Source organism: Pan paniscus, chromosome 2, assembly GCF_029289425.2.
Source record: "Pan paniscus chromosome 2, NHGRI_mPanPan1-v2.0_pri, whole genome shotgun sequence".
Lineage (NCBI taxonomy): Eukaryota > Metazoa > Chordata > Mammalia > Primates > Hominidae > Pan > Pan paniscus.
This window is the reverse complement of record NC_085926.1, coordinates 44,728,084-44,747,664: the sequence shown is the minus strand read 5'-3', so window position 1 is coordinate 44,747,664 and position 19,581 is coordinate 44,728,084. Positions and strand designations below refer to the sequence as shown.

General features: G+C 40.7%; 1 protein-coding gene across 1 annotated transcript in view; it reads right to left on the bottom strand.

Moving 5' to 3' along the window:
• KIF15 (kinesin family member 15) overlaps positions 1-19,581 on the bottom strand; it is a 97,810-nt gene that overhangs the window by 64,024 nt on the left and 14,205 nt on the right. Inside the window, exons 2-7 of the mRNA XM_003809315.6 lie at positions 12,891-12,933; positions 11,892-12,075; positions 9,127-9,203; positions 6,409-6,446; positions 2,388-2,485; positions 736-915 (exon numbers count right to left, since the gene is read on the bottom strand). Of these exons, the coding sequence (XP_003809363.1) occupies positions 736-915; positions 2,388-2,485; positions 6,409-6,446; positions 9,127-9,203; positions 11,892-12,075; positions 12,891-12,933 (620 nt within the window). The remainder of the gene's footprint in view (positions 1-735; positions 916-2,387; positions 2,486-6,408; positions 6,447-9,126; positions 9,204-11,891; positions 12,076-12,890; positions 12,934-19,581) is intronic.

The window sequence follows — 19,581 nt, the reverse complement described above, 5'->3', positions numbered from 1 at the left end:
AAAATGATAATGACATTCAACTTAGTGCTTAATTTTGGGGAAGAGCCAGGGATATGGGATAGGGAGGACAGGTATCCTATTTACCTATTTATAGCATATTTAAAGAACCAAATATCACCAGTAAATCGGATAGTACTGGTGATACCAGGGTCTTTAAATTGTCTAAAAGCCTCCTGAAAGTTCACTTTAACATTATGCTTGGTAACTTACATGCTTGTGGTAATATTTCATATGTGTCAAATGCTTCATAATAAAAAACTTTCAAATCATTAAGCCAGATCAGATTTCATAAAAACATATCTAGAATATTTTATAAATTCCTGTCAAGAGGTTTGCTTGTCCTGAGCTGAATGCTCAAGGTAAGTTAGCTTTTGACACCTAACAAGCAAGCAACGTAGAAAAGAACAGCCAGCTGGTTTAAAGGCCAGAGTTCCCAGAAGCCCCTCAAACAGGCATCTCCCAGGAGGAACCACTAAAAACATATGGACAAGTAAGAAACTGATGATACAATGTATCATCTTATTTCTGTATAAATTGCCCTTTCGAGGTTCCATTTTGAAAGACTCTTGGAAAAGAAAATACTGCCATATTATTTTATCTTTACTTCCCATGAACATTCTGTATTATGCCTTTATGACATATTTTTGGTACCTCAATTGTCACTTTTTGGAGTTTGGGGTGCATTCACAGCAGGTTTGTTGCCTAAGCACCAATTAAGTACTCATGGCAGGGTACCTGATAGGCTTCAGCAGCTGAGGTTACCACCTGCTCCACCGCACCAACAACAAAGACTCCCTTCTTGATATGCTCCCTTAAGTACAGTCCAGCCGATGCAGAGTCCAGTAGATCATATATCTGCTCGTTGTAGATTTCAATAAAGGAACACTTACAAAGGAAACTCTTTCCAGCTCCAGCCTGTAAAAAAGAAGCCTCATTTAGATACATTATTTTCATGTGTTCATACCTAGTTTTCATGAGCATTAATTTTGCACTCGCTTCACAAGATGTAAATTTCCTATGCTATTATCCTTTAATACAATATAAGATACCTAAAAGTAAAAAAAATCTAGATAAATAGTTTTTTTGTTTTGTTTTGTTTTGTTTGAGACGGAGTCTCACTCTGTTGTCCAGGCTGGAGTGCAGTGGCGCAATCTTGGCTCACTGCAAGCTCTGCCTCCCAGGTTCATGCCATTCTCCTGCCTCAGCCTCCCGAGTAGCTGGGACTACAGGTGCCCGCCACCACGCCCCGCTAATTTTTTGTATTTTTAGTAGAGACGGGGTTTCACTGTGTTAGCCAGGATGGTCTTGATCTCCTGACCTCGTGATTTGCCTCGGCCTCCCAAAGTGCTGGGATTACAGGCGTGAGCCACCGTGCTCAGCTGATAACTAGTTTTAACACATCGTTATATTTTAGAGCTGCATCAAACTGTGGTGCCAGGCACCCTAGAGGCCTCCACAGGTGCCTGGGAGCTAATACAGGGGGAGGAGAATTGAGCAGTCCAGTTGGGAAATTCCATTTTTGTCTGTCTTATATATTTGATGTCCTCATAAAATTTTATTTGGAGCAAGTGTTATGTTCTTCAAACGATTGAAAATAATTTATTTTAAAAGACTTTATAGGATTTTTAACCATAGAAATGCATGGTACTAAATTATTTCACTGCCATACAATTTGTGTGTCTAATTTCAGTGTTATAGATAGGTGATTTCTGCAAAGGAGTAAATGGTAAACCAATGTTATATATAAGTTTCTTTGGTACACAAGTAATGGAACATAAAACACTAATGGTTCTAAGCCCCGAATTCACCAAGCTAAATCAGCACAACTGTGAGAAGGCCCAACCTGGGAGCCAATGCAAGAGGAAAGACCATATCCCCAGGGTGATGGAGCCATACCACATGTGGAGCACAAAGATCATGGAAGGCAGTAGCAGGTGCTACAAAGGTGGTGAGGATGAGTCCATCACTGCTGGATGTCATGAGGATTTAGGGACACCTGCAGTCACCTGTGAGCCTAGGTACAGGTAGATGATTAGGCTTAGTGTATTAATGTATCTGTTTTCCTCAGTTGAGATTTTCTTTACAGTTTCTCTCTTACAAAATCTTTTTTTGAGAGCCTCAGAAGCACTATTTTCCTTTCTTGTAAACCAGCAATTTGGGATAAAGGATAATGCATGTTTTATAAACTAAAAACTCAATTGAGATAAAACAACTCAGAATCCTTAATATTATCCTCAGAATTGAAAGGTTTTTTTTTATGCCACACTAGTCTTTTCATATTGTAGAGTACCATCCATGCTCCACCATGTATCATGAGCTAATTATCAGTAGCTACCTATTCAAAATTAGACATTTCATAGAACCACTTTATTTTTACATTGTTTTACCTTTTCTTTTTCACGATCAATTAAGGAAAACAAATATTCAAAACTTCGTGGGATTACTCCTCTCAGGTTATGAGAAAAATTATCAGATTCAGATGGTCCTAAAAAAATGAAAAAAATAAACACTGGATTTTTATTCTATTCCAAGAGTCTTTCAAAATGGCAATTTACACAGAAATTAGATGATACACCATACAATCAGTTTCCTACTTGTGCTCCAAGCAAGTTAAATCTAGGTCTGTGAGAGAAATTGAAATTTTTCCAACTGCCAGGTACCAAAATCTGCAGGAATATCAAATAATTGTCCTTTATTGCAGCACATTTGGTCTCATAGACTGACCTGTGCTCCAGGCCTTGGCCCCATACTGTGTGACCATAGGCTAATTACTAAATCCCTCTTAAGCTGCAGAGTTCTCAATTATAAAATGGGGATAATAATGGTAATAAATATCACATAGGGTTATTGGAAAGAATTAACTGAGAGGCCGGGCGCAGTGGCTCACGCTTGTAATCCCAGCACTTTGGGAGGCTGAGGCGGGCGGATCACAAGTTCAGGAGATGGAGATCACGATGAAATCCCATCGTTACTAAAAATACAAAAAAAAAAGTAGCCGGGCGTGGTGGCGGGCGCCTGTAGTCCCAGCTACTCGGAGAGGCTGAGGCAGGAGAATGGCGTGAACCTGGGAGGCGGAGCTTGCAGTGAGCCGAGATGGCGCCACTGCACTCCAGCCTGGGCGACAGAGTGAGACTCCGTCTCAAAAAAAAAAGAAAGAATTAACTGAGAGTGTAAAGGTAAAGCACTTAGAGCCATGTTAGTGCTTTAAACAGTACTAAAAATCAGGATTAGCTAGTTGATTTTTTTTAAATTAGGCAATAAAAGCCAAGCTGGTAAGAAAAGTACTGTAAGAATATCTTACAAGATTTCCACATAGACAGAAAAATGCAGAGTCTCTATTTTGTTACACTGGGAAAAGGAAGAGTGGATATGCAAATAGCAGGATTCTAAGGAATTCTAATTCAAGTTATAGCAATATTTACCAGAAAAATATATATAGCTAGAAAAGATCTAGATCTATTTAACAATCAAAATATTGGTGAAGTATGCCTTAGAGACCAAAGGAACTAACAAAATGCTGATATGCACAAGAAAAATAGAGAATAAATTTTAAAATATAATAGTTGTCTTTGGTAGAAGGCCTTGTACCACACCTGGAATATTTAAAATGGTCCTTGTAACCTGTAGCTTAAGAAATATATAACAGAGGTAGAAAAATGCAAGTAAATAAAGAGAATGAATATTAGAACATGTAGATAATTTTACATCATTTTCCCATTGAAGAATATATTATATAAAGATCAATTTGATATAGTATGTTTTGCCCCAATTCTCATGTTGAAATTTGATCCCCACTGTTGGAGGTGTCGCCTGCTGGGACATTTTTGGGTCATGGAGTGTGGGGGGCACAACCCCTCATGAAAGGCTTGGTGCCATTCTCATGGGAGTGAGTTCTCTTATTTCCCAAGAGAACTAGTTGTTGGAGAGAGCCTGGCACCTCCTCATCTCTCTCTCTGTCTCTCTCTCTCTCTCACTTTCCTCTCTCACCATGTAATCCCTGCATGCCCATTCCCCTTTGTCTTCTGCCATGAGTTGAAGCAGCATGAGGCCCTCACCAGAAGCCGAGCAGATGCTGGTGCCATGCTTCCTCTATGACCTGCAGAACTGTGAGCCAAGTAAACCTCTTTTCTTTATAAATTACCCAGCCTCAGGTATTCCTTTACAGCAACACAAATAGACTAAGACAAAGATTAAACAAATCTTTAATTACCTTCATCATCTCTTGCCTAACCCACTGCAGTATCTCCTAATCCTGCTCTATCCCCTAATAGTCTTTATTCCATTTAGCTGCCTGAGTAATCCTTTTAATATCAGATCATGTACTTCCTATTTGTTTGTTTATTTTAAAAAAGAACACTTCCAATAATGTCACATCATATTCAAAACAAAATCCAAAATCCTCACCAGGCCTATATGACCTGGCCTAGGGTATAGCTCCGACTTCCCATGCTACCAGCCCCTTATCCTGGAAAACTCCACTCTCAGTGGGTCTTCTGCTGGTCTTCAAACATCCTTGGGTGTGCACCCACCTCAGGGCCTGTGCAACTGCTGTTCCTCTGCCTGTATGATTATTCTCTTGGACAGTCTCATGGTTCACTCTCATTTCACTTAATAACTCCAAAGGTCACCTCCTGAGAGGTCTTTCCTGACCCACCACCTAAAATAGCACCCTCTACTTTTTTCCATCCCTTTACATTGCTTTATTTTAATTCATAGCACTTATTACCTTTGGCATAATTTCTAGAGGTGTATTTGCTTTTAATTGTGTATTCCCTCTGCCTGAGAATCAGAAGGTCCACAAGAGCCAAGACACTGCCTTGTATTCAAGTAAACCAACAGTGTCTTGAAGAGTGCTGGGCATACTGTAAGTACAAGTATTCAATTATTTGTTGTTGTTGTTGTTATAACCTCAGAGAGCGAGGAAGACCTTTCTTACTACAACTCACAATTCAGAAGCCATTAAAGAAAAAGAAGCCAGGTGCAGTGGCTTCTGCCTGTAATCCCAGCACTTTGGGAGGCCGAGGCAGGTGGATCACTTGAGGTCGAGAGTTCGAGACCAGCCTGGCCAACATGGTGAGACGCGCCCCCCCCACCCCATCTCTACTAAATATACAAAAATTAGCCAGGTGTGGTGGCGCATGCCTGCAATCCCAGCTACTTGGGAAGCTGAGGCTGGAGAATAGCCTTGAACCCAGGAGGCAAAGGTTGCAGTGAGCCAAGATGGTACCACTGCACTCTAGCCTAGGCGACAGGGGGAGGCTCCGTCTCAAAAAAAAATAAAAAGAAGAAAAAGAAAAGAAACAAATTCAGCCATGTAAAATAAAACTTTAGCATAGAAAAAAAAACCTTAAGTAAGTCAAAAGACAAATGAAAAATCTAGAGAAAAATCTGGAGTCCATATCATGGACAAAAGGCTAACTTCTCTGTTTTATAAGGAATATCCACAAATGAGTAAGAAAAAGTCAAGCTAATTTTTTAAATGGGAGAAAAAAGCTTGAATGGGCATTTCAACAGACAGGGTATTGATATATCGAATTAAACCTACGATTCAGTTGTCAATAGAAATAAATACACAATAAGATAATACTATACATACTCAAGAATGGCTAAAATTTTTTAAATTGACAATTTCAAGCACATATAAGGAAGCAGAGCAACTGGAACTTCCATATACTACTGAGATAATCACTTTGGGAAACTGTTCGGCAGAATCTACTAAAGCTAAATATACATATATCCTATGATCCAGCAATTCTCCTGGATACATATCCAACATAAATTATTTGAAAAGACACAAGAAAGATGTTCACAGCAACATTATTCATATGGTTGAAAAGTTGAAATAATCCAAATGTCTATCAACAGTAGACTGGAAAATGTGTAGTATATTCATACGATAATATATTATACAGTAATGGAAATAAACTACTACTACATGCAACAACATGAGTGAATCGCAGAAACTTAACACTAAAAGACATCAGAAACAAAAGATACACAATAAAATATTATTTGTAGAGGATCAAAAACAAGCAATATTAATGATGACAGAAATCAGAGTAATTGGCATTCCAGGGGACAGGGTTTGGTAGTTACTGACCAGGAATCTTGATCTGGTTAGTGGTTATACAGGTGTATAAACATATACGAATTCATTAAATCCTACTGAAAAACTGTTTATTCAGCACCACTCTGTGCCAGGCATTGAGCTGGAAACATAGCTGCAAACATGATTAACACATGGACTTTGCTAGCAAAGAACTCACAACTTGGCAGAAGCCTAGGGAATCTCCCTAATTTCAAGAGATCAACATCATATATAGAAATTATGCCTTTCCCCAAAATGTTGTAGGTTACTGTTATCACAGAAAGAGTAGATTAAGCCAACAAAAGTTAATCTTTACTTACCCATCATAGTAAATGTCTTCCCTGAGCCAGTCTGTCCACTGTAAAAAATGTTTTACATATTATTTTTACACATAAAATTAAAAGACTACTCCTCCTATTATAATACTAGTGTATAAGTTTTCTCCACAAAAAGTTAGCTTATTTTCTTTCCATTTTTAAATTCTATTAGATAAAAAGTGAATGATCTGCCTCCTTTCTCTCCAATCTCCCTACAAAGAGCTAACTGCTGTTAATTGGCAAATGCTTCTATATTACACAAACATAGCCATCAGAGTTTTCATTTAATTTTTATTTACCAAAATTGGGATGATGTTCTTCATACTGCTTTGCAACCTATTTTTCCCTTAATTTTACCTCAGATATCTTCCTAGGTCAGCAACAGAGGTCTGCCTCATTATTTTTAATAGCTACACAGTATTCCATGGTTTTGGGATCATATAGCATCTTGCAGCACCATAATTTATTTAACCGGAATCAAATGAACTTTTGTTTCCAATTTTTGCTATGCCAAGTAATACAGCATTTCCTTTCCTAAATTCTTTGTCTTTAAAAGATACTAAAATCTCTTCATTTAAATATAAAGCAATAAAAAAATTCTTATGCTATAGGTTTTTGTGCAATGTCATCTCTCCTGTTATCCCACTTAACAGAAACAAGAGTAACAAAAAACTAAAAGTAAAAACGTTGAAGCCAGGCAGTTCCAGCTACTGAGGAGGCTGAAGTAGAAAGATGGCTTGAGCCCAGGAGTTCCAGGCTGTGGTGCACTAGAATCACAGCTGTGGATAGCCACTGCACTCCAGGACTGGGCAACATAACAAGACTCCATCTTTAAAAAAAAAAAAAAAAAGTTGTATTTTAAAGATGTCAATCAAGATATCAAAAGACTTTAGCTTAGATTCACAGCAAAAACAGAAAATTTTGGATTTACTTTTTCATTAAATGCCCCCCAAAACTAGAAAACAGTATGCTATAGTTTTTTACCCCCTTCTTCTGGAAGAAAAGAGGGAAAAAAGTTCTTTAGTAACTCAGAATGAGAAATGGATATTATTGAGTCCTCTACAAATAGGGTAATCCTTTTTTTTTTTTTTTTTCACTCTGTCACCCAGGCTGGAGTGCAGTGGCACGATCTCGGCTCACTGCAACCTCCACCCTCCGGGTTCAAATGATTCTCCTTCCTCAGCCTCCTGAGTAGCTGGGACTACAGGCACCTGCCACCACGCCCGGCTAATTTTTTGTATTTTTAGTAGAGATGGGGTTTCACCATCTTGGCCAGGCTGGTCTTGAACTCCTGACCTCGTGATCCACCCGCCTCGGCCTCCCAAAGTGCTGGGATTACAGGTGTGAGCCACCGTGCCCAGCCACAAATAGGGTAATCCTATAGATTATTGTCCAAACAGGCACTTGAGAGTGAAGAGGACACTACTAATAATTACTTGACAATTGGTATTGTCCTCAGTAAACCAGACAGTATACCCACCCTGCCATGTATTACCTAGCTCTGTCTGCTGAGAAGGCCTAGAAGCAATGGCATTCCAATAGCAACAAACCAAACACACCTAGCGCCCAGATCTTGGTTTCTAAATATCATGCTCCAATAAAAGGAATTAGGGTTCATTGGTGAAATGGCTGATTCTAGGCGTAGGTCAGGGAAAACACAAGATGAGCCCAGAGCATCTTGTAGCATCATAAAGTAAGAAGGGGCTCAAAAAACAAAAGGATGAGCTATAGCAAACGGACACAAAAACCAACCTCAAGGAGGGCCCATTGGGCAAAGCTGGAACAACAAGAACAACAAGGTAAATAATTTTTAGTACTGGATTATAACCTAAAGAATAAAATAAATGCATATCCATAACATATAAAGAATTGAATAAATGTGGAAAACAGACAAATCTTTCTTTTTTGTTTTGTTTTGTTTTGTTTTGTTTTTGAGGCGGAGTCTCGCCCTGTCACCCAGGCTGGAGTGCAATGGTGCAATCTCGGCTCACTGCAACCTCCGCCTCCTGGGTTCAAGTGATTCCTGCCTCAGCCTCCCAAGTAGCTGGGACTACAGGCGACCACTATCGCATCCAGCTATTTTTTTTGTATTTTTAGTAGAGACGGGGGTCTCACCATGTTGGCCTGACTGGTCTTGAACTCCTGAACTCCAGTGACCCGTCCACCTCAGCCTCCCAAAGTGCTAGGATTACAGGCGCGAGCCACCACGCCTGGCTGGACAAACTTTCTTACAAAAAAAAGTTATATATATATAGATAGACAGATACTCTGCCCTACACTACCCCTCTACCTTGGAGTGTAATCCCTGCTACCTTGATAGCCAGGAGGGGCCAATCTAATCATTAGTCCCTAAAATCAGAAAACCTTTTTTAGCTGCTGTCAGAGGGAGGTGTGACTAAGGAAGAAGAGTCAAAGAGTTACATGTTGTTGGTTTTGAAGATAAACAGGGCTGTAAGCTAAGTAATGTGGGTGGCCTCTAGCAGCTGAAAAAGGCAAAGAAACAAATTTTCCAGAAAGGAACAAGGCTGCCAAAAGAATTGCATCCCTGCTGATGCCTTGATTTTACCTGTGAGAGACCCATGTTGAACTTTTCACTTACAGAACTGTAACATAATACATTTGTGTTGTTTTAAGCCACTACGTTTGTGGTAATTTGTTACAACAGCAACAGGAAAATAATACAAGCATGTACTATGTATAAGGACACAGTCAACAACTTACTATGCAAAGATGGTACCATTATAACCGCTCATGCAAGACTCCACAATGCTTTTAGCCACAGTTGCGAATACAGATTCCTACAAATGTAACCAAACATGTTAACATATCATAAAAATGAAAACATTTTTCCTAAATTGCATTCTACAATGTAACAGCAAAAATTGCTTAGTAATAACATGGATAACATCCACTACAGAAAAAAGGCTAAACTATCTAAGATGATTAAACTTTACACATAATTACATCTATTAATCTCCTATACACCTATAGATTTAAAGCACACAACTAAACTTTATACAGAATTTTGTAGAGCATATTGCATGTAGATATTGTACTGGTACTAGCATAGATAAATGGCTGTACATCTTCTTCAGTGATTTTTCTCATAAGTTTGCACTGAACAGTCAATACCTCCATTTTATTTTCATTTTTACCTACAAGGAGATGCAGTCTTACTACAAATGCAAGAACTCCCAACCCTACACTGTTTATTTTTATTTATTTTTGAGATGGAGTCTCACTCTGTCGCCTTTAGTGCAATGGCGCAATCTCGGCTCACTGAAACTTCCGCCTCCCAGGTTCAAGCAATTCTCCTGCCTCAGCCTCCTGTGTAGCTGGGACTACAGGTGCACACCACCATGCCTGGCTAATTTTTTATTTTTAGTAGAAACGGGGTTCCACCATGTTAGTCAGGCTAGTCTCAAACTCCTGACCTCGTGATCCGCCCACCTCCACCTCCCAAAGTGCTGGGATTACAGGCGTGAGCCACAGCACCCAGTCCTCGTTTTACTTATCTATTGGCCAGCGATGCTCCACATAAAAAAAAGATCCAAAGATCTAAATGTCGGCCCAAAAACATCCATATGTATAAGGGAATACTTAAGATCTGTGATGGGCTGCATGAAGTGGCTCACACCTGTAATCCTAGCACTTAGGGAGGCCAAGATGGGAGGACTGCTTGAGGCCAGGAGTTCGAGACCAGCCTAGGGAACATAGTAAGACTCCATCTCTACAAAAAATTTAAAATTTAGCTTGGCACAACTGAGATTTATCCTGGAATGAAAAAAAATTAGCCAAGCATAGTGGCACATGCCTGTAATCACAGCTACTTGGGAGGCTAAGCAGGAGGATTATTTGTGCACTCCAGCCTTGGCAACAAAGCAAGACACCATCTCTTACAAAAAAAAAAAAAATCTGTGATGTTCAGTATAGTAGCCATCAGTTATATGTAGCTATTTAGATTTAAATTAATTGAACGAAACTTAAAAGCCAGTTCTTCATACACACTAACCATATTAAAAGTGCTCAGGAGCCACATGTGACTAGTGCATCTGAGGCACTGAATTTTAAATTTGATTTAATTTTAATTAATTTAAACTCATATAGTCACATTTGGCTAGAGGCTATTGTAACAGACAGCACAGATACAGAACATTTCCATCACTGCAGAAAGTTCCATTGGATAGCACTAACTAGGTCTTAATTAAGTTGACCTTAATTAGAAAAGCAGTTGTTGACATCACGGTAATCCTAAATCCTTAGATTAGGCAGTTCAACAGTACTTCTCAATCATCCACTGGCTCCAAAAAGTGCATCTTCACTAACCTCCAGTGCCTCAGACGCACGAGCCACACTTTTAATATGACTAGTGTATATGAGGAACTGACTTTCAAGTTTTATTTAATTAATTTAAATCTAAATAGCCACATATAACTAATGGCTACTACAATGAACACCACAGATCTTTTTTTTTTTTTTTTTAAGAGATAGAGTCTTGCTCTGTTGCCGAGGCTGGAGTGCAGTGGCACCATCATAGCTCATTGCAGCCTCAAACTCCTGGGCTCAAGTGATCCTCCTGCCTTAGCCCTCCAAGTAGCTGGGATAACAGGCATGTGCCACTACGCCCATAATTTCCTATCACTTAGTGGGGGGGGGAAAAAAAAAAAAAGGCTTTTGTCATTCTGCTACAAAGTTCGATGAAAAAAGGAGAATACTATTTAATAAAATTAAATTTAAAATATTTATGGAACGTTTCAGTCTCCTTATTTGAGACGGATGAAATTAAAAAGAGACCAGCCTAGAAAAGAAATTCTTTTTTTTTTTTTTTTTTTGAGACAGAGTCTTGCTCTGTTGCCCAGTCTGGAGTGCAGTGGTGCAATCTCCGCTCACTGCAAGCTCCACCTCCTAGGTTCATGCCATTCTCTTGCCTCAGCCTCCCGAGTAGCTAGGACTACAGGTGCCCACCACCACAACCAGCTAATTTTTTGTATTTTTAGTACAGACGGGGTTTCACTGTGTTAGCCAGGATGATCTCGATCTCCTGACCTCATGATTCGCCCGCCTCAGCTTCCCAAAGTGCTGGGATCACAGGCATGAGCCACCACGCCTGGCCAAGAAATGAAATTCTTAGAGCTAATGAAGGCTTATATGTTCCAGGTAAAAAGTAAAGTTTCCAGCGAGGTGGCTCACACCTGTAATCCCAGCACTTTGGGAGGCTGAGGCGGGCAGATCATGAGGTCGAGAGATCAAGACCATCCTGGCCAACATGGTGAAACCCCATCTCTACTAAAAATACAAAAATTAGCTAGGCATGGTGGCGCGCACCTGTAGTCCTAGCTACTCGGGAGGCTGAGGCAGGAGAATCACTTGAACCCGGGAGGCAGAGGGTACAGTGAGCCGAGATCATGCCACTGCACTCCAGCCTGGTGACAGAGTGAGACTCCTTTTCAAAAAAAAAAAAAAGTTAAGTTTCTAATTATCATTACCTGAGTGGTATCCACATCTGCAACATGATCAAACGTGAAGGTCTTGGGCTCAGGGTTGGAGTGCAGCCGGAGACTCGTGGAGGACAGCACAGATAAGCATAAGTTCTGCTCTCCATCAGCTGACCCAGATCTTTCTGCAGGAGGACGAATTCGCACAAAAACTTTGATGGCATCACCTTCATTACTAAAGACAAAAAAAAGAAAGTAACAGTTCAGTTTATTGAAGAAGAAAACTGAAAAAGGATCCAAGTCTCATATTGCCTGTAATGTTTCTATAATGAGTTTCTCCAACAAAGCCCAAGACATATCCCATACAAATTTACCTCTTTTTTTTTTGAGATGGAGTTTCATTCTTGTTGCCCAGGCTGGAGTGCAATGGTACAGTCTTGGCTGACTGCAACCTCCACCTCCTGGGTTCAAGTGATTCACCTGCCTCAGCCTCCCAAGTAGCTGGGATTACAGGGATCTGCCATCACACCCAGCTAATTTTTGTACTTTTAGTAGAGACAGGGTTTCACCATACTGGCCAGGCTGGTCTTGAACTCCTGACCTCAGGTTTTCTGCCCACCTTGGCCTCCCAAAGTGCTGGGATTACTGGCGTGAGCCCTGCACCCAGCCAAATTTATCTCTTTTTAAAGAGTCTCACATGACCTATACCTTTTACTGATTTACTTCACAATAGGCACCTTCACATCCCTTTACTTGAACTCAAAGGGAGTGTGTGTTCATTGCATGGAGTTCCAAGTAGTGCTTGTCTCTCATTTCCCTCTTACTAGCAATAATAAATAAGTCATTCCCAAGGAGAATTATGCTATTGATTCTATCATTTTGCCTGGAAAGTGAGAGGGCAGAGGTAATATGCAGTTTTCCCACATTTCCAGCTGGTTGAGGACTAAGTTAAATTTTGAAATAAGTACTCTTTACTATGCTAAATGGTTATTTTAAAAATATTCCATCCCTAGTCCTTTGGGAGCTCATCGAGAATATTTTTCTTCTTACCTTGGTTGGTTAGACTGACCATTTGTCACGCTGCGTAACTCAGCTAGAAAAAAAAAAAGTTATTAAAGGTCATTTAAATTGTTATATGGAAATCCTATTCTTCTCTAACATGCTCCTGGGTTGCCTGCTACATTCAGCCTCCTCAGATCCCTGACTTTAACAATGCTGTGCTCCACAGCCCAGGCCTTGATCCTATTCTCATTCTATCCCAACCCATTACTGGTTGTAACACCTAGTCTCATGGTGATAGAGACAGAAGACAGTCAAATGCTGCCCAGGTCATTGTGCACAGGGGGCTTGCCTAAACATGCCCACGGTGAAAAATTCCATTCCTCAACACATGCACAGTAAGGGAAATAAATCAATATGGAGTGGCTCAGACTAAGGGCCCACATGCACACTGGGAGAATGGGGTGGAACCACTAGGAATTTGTGCCTTATGCAGGGAGAGAAGCCTGGCCTCTTCAGCTGGTGTGTTGTGGCCTGGTATTCAATCTGTGAGGTGGGAGCCTGTTCGCAGGACCTCCTTTTTTCATTGAGAGCGTTCTTTTAATAAATTCTGCTCTTCTCACCTTTCAATGTATCCATGTGCCTAATCTTTCCTGGTCATGCGACAAGAACCTGGATTTTAGCTGAGCTAAGGACCAAAAAATCCTGCATCATTTTGGTGGCCCGTATAAGAACATGAGTAAAGGTGAGTAAAATGTGAACCAAAAAATATTTTTCCCTCTTGTTTCTGAGGCTTCTTGTCCTCGGACTTCTTCTGAGAATAGAGGAAACTCTGCCCCCTTCTACCCCTCATCGCTCTCAGGGGTAGGGAATGTTGGCCTCATTCCAACCCAGCCTTTCTGTGGCATTTTCCTTCTTTTTTTTTGAGACTGTAATGGCACCTATCTTTTCTTCTACAATATTGGGGGTGTTCTACCCGCAACCCAGTGGCTGCAGGCTCATGCGTAGGATGGACAGGCAAGTGGGGCGAGTGGCAGTTCCTTGCATCCCTCCCCTTCTGGGTGGGGCTGGGGTGCATGGCCCAAGGGCCCCACTTGGCTGGCTGGCTAGGGTTTCCCGCCACATGCCCACAGAGTCCTCCCCTCCCCTAGCCAAGGGGCCCAGCTAGGTTCAAGCCCCAGGGAAGAAACAGCAATTAAAGATTTCTCTCCCTGCTGCAAAAACTCATTTGCATAAGAATAAGAGGTTCTTCTTTCAGGCATCTTTCAAGCCCTGCATTTAAGTTTTTTTTTCTTTTTTCCACCAGAGATTAACTTTTATGTGAGAGGCTTTGTTGTTGTTTTTTTTTTAAGATGTTTTACTAGGCCAAGACCCCAACTATCACTGTTTATATTCTCTATAAGGTTTCAATTATGAAAAAGGATTTGTGAGGTTGGTCTTAAGCTGTAACCAAGCTGGTGTGCTTTCCATGTCTTTCTGTATGGCTCTGTCAGAAAGAGGGGTACCTTAGGATGGGATGCTGGCCTAGGACTCCATAGGTCCACTGTTCAAACCAGCCCGGCAAACCGGTCAATGGCAAACTTTGCTGCAGGCCTCCATCTTGTTTTATGTCCTTGGAAGGATGGCCTGTAACCACGTGCCCAGTGCTTTGTTTTAGCCTCTGCCATTTTACAATGGTGGCCTGGATTCAATCCTGGCTTAAGGAATGAGTCCTTTCTGGTTTGATATCTGTGTGACCTTAGCTATTTGTTGATTCTCTTTCCCTCCATGAACCACCTTGAATTTTCCTTTCTCTGAGCACCTGGGAAGTTACCTTTGGTAAAGTTTGGAAGTCAGAAATACTGGCCACTTTGCATGGCTAATGTCGGGTAATAAGGGACTCAAAAGGATTTTCTTAAAAAGCGCTCAGCTTAATTGAAAGTGGATATCCAAGTTATAAGTATATTTAAAAGACCTTTATGTTTTTCTCTTCTTAGATCTTATTTTGCTGGGAAAAGGTTTTTTTCTCAGTCAACTGAATTCTTTTTCTCCATTTTGTCTTGCCCCTCTTAATGCATGCATGAGGGGCCCTAAGATAATTTCTGATGGCCTGAGACTCCTTGGGAAAAATAGAAAAGTCTCCACGGATTCCATTTTGGGAGAGACCTTTGTTTTCCTAATGGAGCCCCAGGAATTAGAGGTGGATGGATCCCTCTCAAAATCTGTTTTTGTCTTCTAGCTATACCTGTTTACTAGGCCCTAGAAACTACATGCTTTCCTAGCCCTGCTCTTAAAGGGCCCCACTCAGAGGCTAATTGTCCAGTTACGAAATTGGTGAACAGAAAATCTTACAGCTACTGGATCTTCTTCTGGCTGTGTAGTTATATATGTGTTGTGTGTGTGATCTCTATAAACAAGAGTTCTAATTAATTGGCCTAAAGGAAAATAAGCACTTAGATCAAATATTTTTTAAAGGAAAGAAGAGCTGTGGTACCTTTTAGTTCACATGACTTTAATCTTTGAGAAATAAAAACAGCCTTAAAAATTATTGGTAAAATGCAGATGTCATCAAAATGTACATTTTTGCCTAGGGTTAAAGGACTGTTTTGAATTAGATAAGATAAAGCTAAATGTGTAAACAAGTAGTGGAAGGATTGTAAAAATTGATCTTGCAAAAAAAAATTCCTTGTGTGAACATACTGATTAAATTCAAAAGGGTATTATATGGCTTTTCCATAAATTGAGTATTGAAATAAAAGCACAACAAGGTTCTCTTAAGGCACCAATCTGCTCTTTAGCTAAATCTGTAAAGGGTTATAAAAGGTTTTTGCTTTTTAAAATTTCTGAGTCATCATTTTGACAAAATAAATAACTTACGGTAATCTGGAATTCTATTTCATAAAATCAAATGTTTTAAACCTCTAACATATTCAACAGGCTTCCCAAAATCAAACTTCAGTTTCAAAATTGTCTTTCCTGACACCTGGCTTTTGGATGCTACAGAGGGCCCCTGACACATCCAGAAGAGAGGTAAACAGGATTACCTGACATGTTTAGGTACACGGGATTGCCAAAATAATGTTTAATCTTCTTCAGGTTATATTTTAGGGAATAATATTAATATATGTTCCAAAATTGTAAAGGATTCCTAAAATTCTAGTGTCTGGCCATCAAAATGGAATCTGTGGTGCCTTTTCTGTTTTTTCCAAGGAGTCCCAGGCCATCAGAAATTATCTTAGGGCCCCATCATGAGTATATGCTATCAATCACAATTAAGGTTGTTATGTTAAGTTATTATAAACCACAGAGATAACCAAATTTATTTGTCAATTCTGTTTCTGACTCTAACTACCCTGGACATTTTGTTATTCACAGACAATTGTTGTCTTGTTTTCATCCTCTTCAAAAGATGGTTTATAATCAGCCATAGAACTTTCATAGGTGCTCTCAAATGCAGGTTTCTGATAACTTTGGAGATTGAGACATTAGAATAAAGAAAAAACAAACAGGACTCATGAAGAGCTGAAATGTTCATGAATATCAAGCAAAACAAGAGTTAACTGGATGGACTTAATGAATACAAAACTGAAGTAATCTTTTTGACTTTCGCTTGGACCATTGCCAATCCTTGCTTTGTTTTTCAGAGTGAAGGAAACTTATTTTGAACTATTTACAGCCTTTAATAATTGAGTAAGGTATACTCCTGTGAACAAAATTTGGAGCATGTTTGTCTCTCTCTCTCTGCCTGGCTTCTCCAGAATTTGGAAACTAGTTGTGAGTATACTTAACTTATGACAATATATTTGTTTGCATCAGTGCAATAAGATTCCATTTTCTTTGCAACAGGACACAACTGAAGACACTAGTTGTTTTACCAAGGCCTTTGACTGGAAGGGTATGCTTCCTTTTAAGGAGTCAAGCTTGACTTGCAGAACTGATAAAAGCTCCCTGGGAAAACTGGCCTCATACCTTGCCTACACAGTCCCTGTACAGGGTTCCTAATCTGCAGTGAGTAAAAAGTGTCACTTTTTAACAGGCCCAGGAACCCTATGCTCTTGGGACCTCAAGAAGAGAGGAGTTTACCCAACTCACAGGTATTTGAGGGTAAAAACCCACAGCTGGGCTCGGCTTTAGAAAGTCCTATCTGAGATTCCTTGTGGAATAGAGTTCCATCAAAGCCAATCTAAAAGTCCTCTGTAAAAATAAGTATTCTTGCTGCACTTCATGCAAAGAATCAAGCCAAGTATAAGACTAAAGTCTATTTTGCAAACAACTCAGTCCTATCATGGTTTGTTTTTAAGAAAACTGAGGACTGGAGAGAGATAAATTATATTTAAAAACTTATCATCATTAAATTCTAGACCCACTAGTTGTTTTCAAGTTTTTTGCCTAGTTCGTTTAAAAACTAACCCTGCTTATGCCTGTGATCCAACCAGAGATCTCCAACTACAGCCCAGAAGGAACAAAGGGGGATGGGTAATGTAAAAATCTGAATCAATATTCTAGTTCTAAGCAATTATCCTGCAAATCCTGCTAGGTGGTGGGAATAAATACAGTGCCTGTCATCCAGAGGTTTCCTTTTTGGGAAAGTAAGACCAAGGGAGCTAACCAAAGCCAAGCTCCATGCACCCAAATCTTAGCAAACATAACTGTAGCCACCAGTTATCTGGGTGTGTCACAGGGCATCCTTTTCTTTCCCTTGGAGGAGGACCCCTTTCACAGCTTCACCTTAGCATTCGGCTTATGATAAGGAGTCCATACAACCCCTGAGACACATTTTTGGTCCCAAACTCAATTCCCAACTTCAGGTCAAAGCCCTAAGAAAAAAAAAAACTGGATCTGAGGGATCCAGAAGCAGACAGTAACAGAAGTTAAAAAGCACAGCACAGGTGAGCATGACTAATTCCTGCCGATTAAGCCAAGCCTCCTGTTTCATGGATAAACATCATGCTAGTATCCACAACATAAATGAGGTCTAGAGAACTTGAAGGCTACTGACAGCAGGGGAGATAGGGCATACGTGGGTAAGCCCTGTTAACATGGGGGAAAGCCGCTTTGACATCCATGGGTGGCACCCTTTGATGATCACCAGGTCTTGGGGATATAAGGACAGAAGAAATGAAAAGGGGCACGTCACTTTCTCCCTCCCTCACCTACCCTGGGTATTCACTAGGAAGAGAAAGGAACCAGGGACACCTGCTCCCCTCTTTCTTGATGGATTGCCATTCATCTTCAGTCTGTGGCCTTTTTGAATACATCCTGAACCCCTGGGACTCCTTTGAAAAAAACACCTTCTTTTTTCCTTTTCCCCTTGTGTCCTCTCTTCACAGATAGGTAATTGTGTCTCCTTACTACAGCACACTCCCCTTGGATCCATCCTCTAAACTGCGAAAAGTTAATTTCCCAAACCTTAAACTTGAGATTAGCTTAGGACTGGGCTTGGGGGAAGGGAACCTCGAAGACTGACAAGCCAGCAAAAGGGTAAAACTTTTTTTTAACTTTTAACAATCAGGCTTTTGGCCTCCCTCTCCCTGTGCAAACCAGTAAAAGGCCTCGGGATTTTCGAGCATGAATTCTGGCATGACTTCTGTCCTTACCCCATCTTTGTTTTGTTTTGATACATGTTTTCTAATAACTCAGTTTGTCTCTTCTCGCCTTCAGGTCATCAAACTCCAGTCGTGCAACTGGAGCCTCAGATAATGGTCCCTTTTGCCAGGAACCTTTAGATTGGCCTCTTAGGGAAATCTGACTGCCATTTTCCCAACACAGCACCCCCTGTCAGCAGGAAGCAGTTAAGATTGGTCTTTGTCCTTATCTTTATTCTAAGGGCAGTCAGATGTACTTCTTTAGAGTGGGGAATGATAGAGACAGGAGACAGCCAAACGCCTGCCAGGTCACTGAAAAATTCTGTCCCTTAACACATGTGCAGTAAGGAAAATAAATCAATGTGGAGTGGCTCAGACTAAAGGCCCACATGCGCCCTGGGAGAATGGAGTGGAGCCACTGGGAATTTGCACCTTATGCAGGGGGAGAAGCCTGGCCTCTTCAGCTGGTGTATGGTGACCTGGTATTCAATCTGTGAGGTGGGAGCTTGTTGGCAGGACACACTTTTTTTCACTGAGAGCTTCCTTTTAATAAATTCCACTCTCCTCATCTTTTGATGTGTCCGCGTGCCTGATTTTTCCTGGTCATGCAACACGAACCTGGATTTTAGCTGAGCTAAGGAGCAAAAAATCTTGCATCAGTGGTTTTTTCTTTTCTTTTCTTTTCTTTTTTTTTGAGACGGAGTCTTGCTCTGTCACCAGGCTGGAGTGCAGTGCCACGATCTTGGCTCACTGCAACCTCCACCTCCCAGATGCAAGCAATTCCCCTGCCCTCAGCCTCCCAAGTAGCTGGGACTACAGGCGTGCACCACCATGCCTGGCTAATTTTTTGTATTTTAGTAGAGACGGTGTTTCACCATGTTGGCCAGGATGGTCTTGATCTCCTGACCTTGTGATCTGCCCGCGTTGGCCTCCCAAAGTGCTGGGATTACAGTAGTGAGCCACCATGCCTGGCCTGTTTTTAAATACTAGGTACAAATTGATGATTCACAGATTTAAACCTTCTTCCTGGACTGCTGTCCTGAGCTCCACACTCCTTTTTTTTTTTTTTTTTTTTTTGAGATGGAGTCTCGCTCTGTTGCCCAGGCTGGAGTGCAGTGGCGCAATCTCCGCTCACTGCAAGCTCCACCTCCCGGGCTCATGCCATTCTCCTGCCTCAG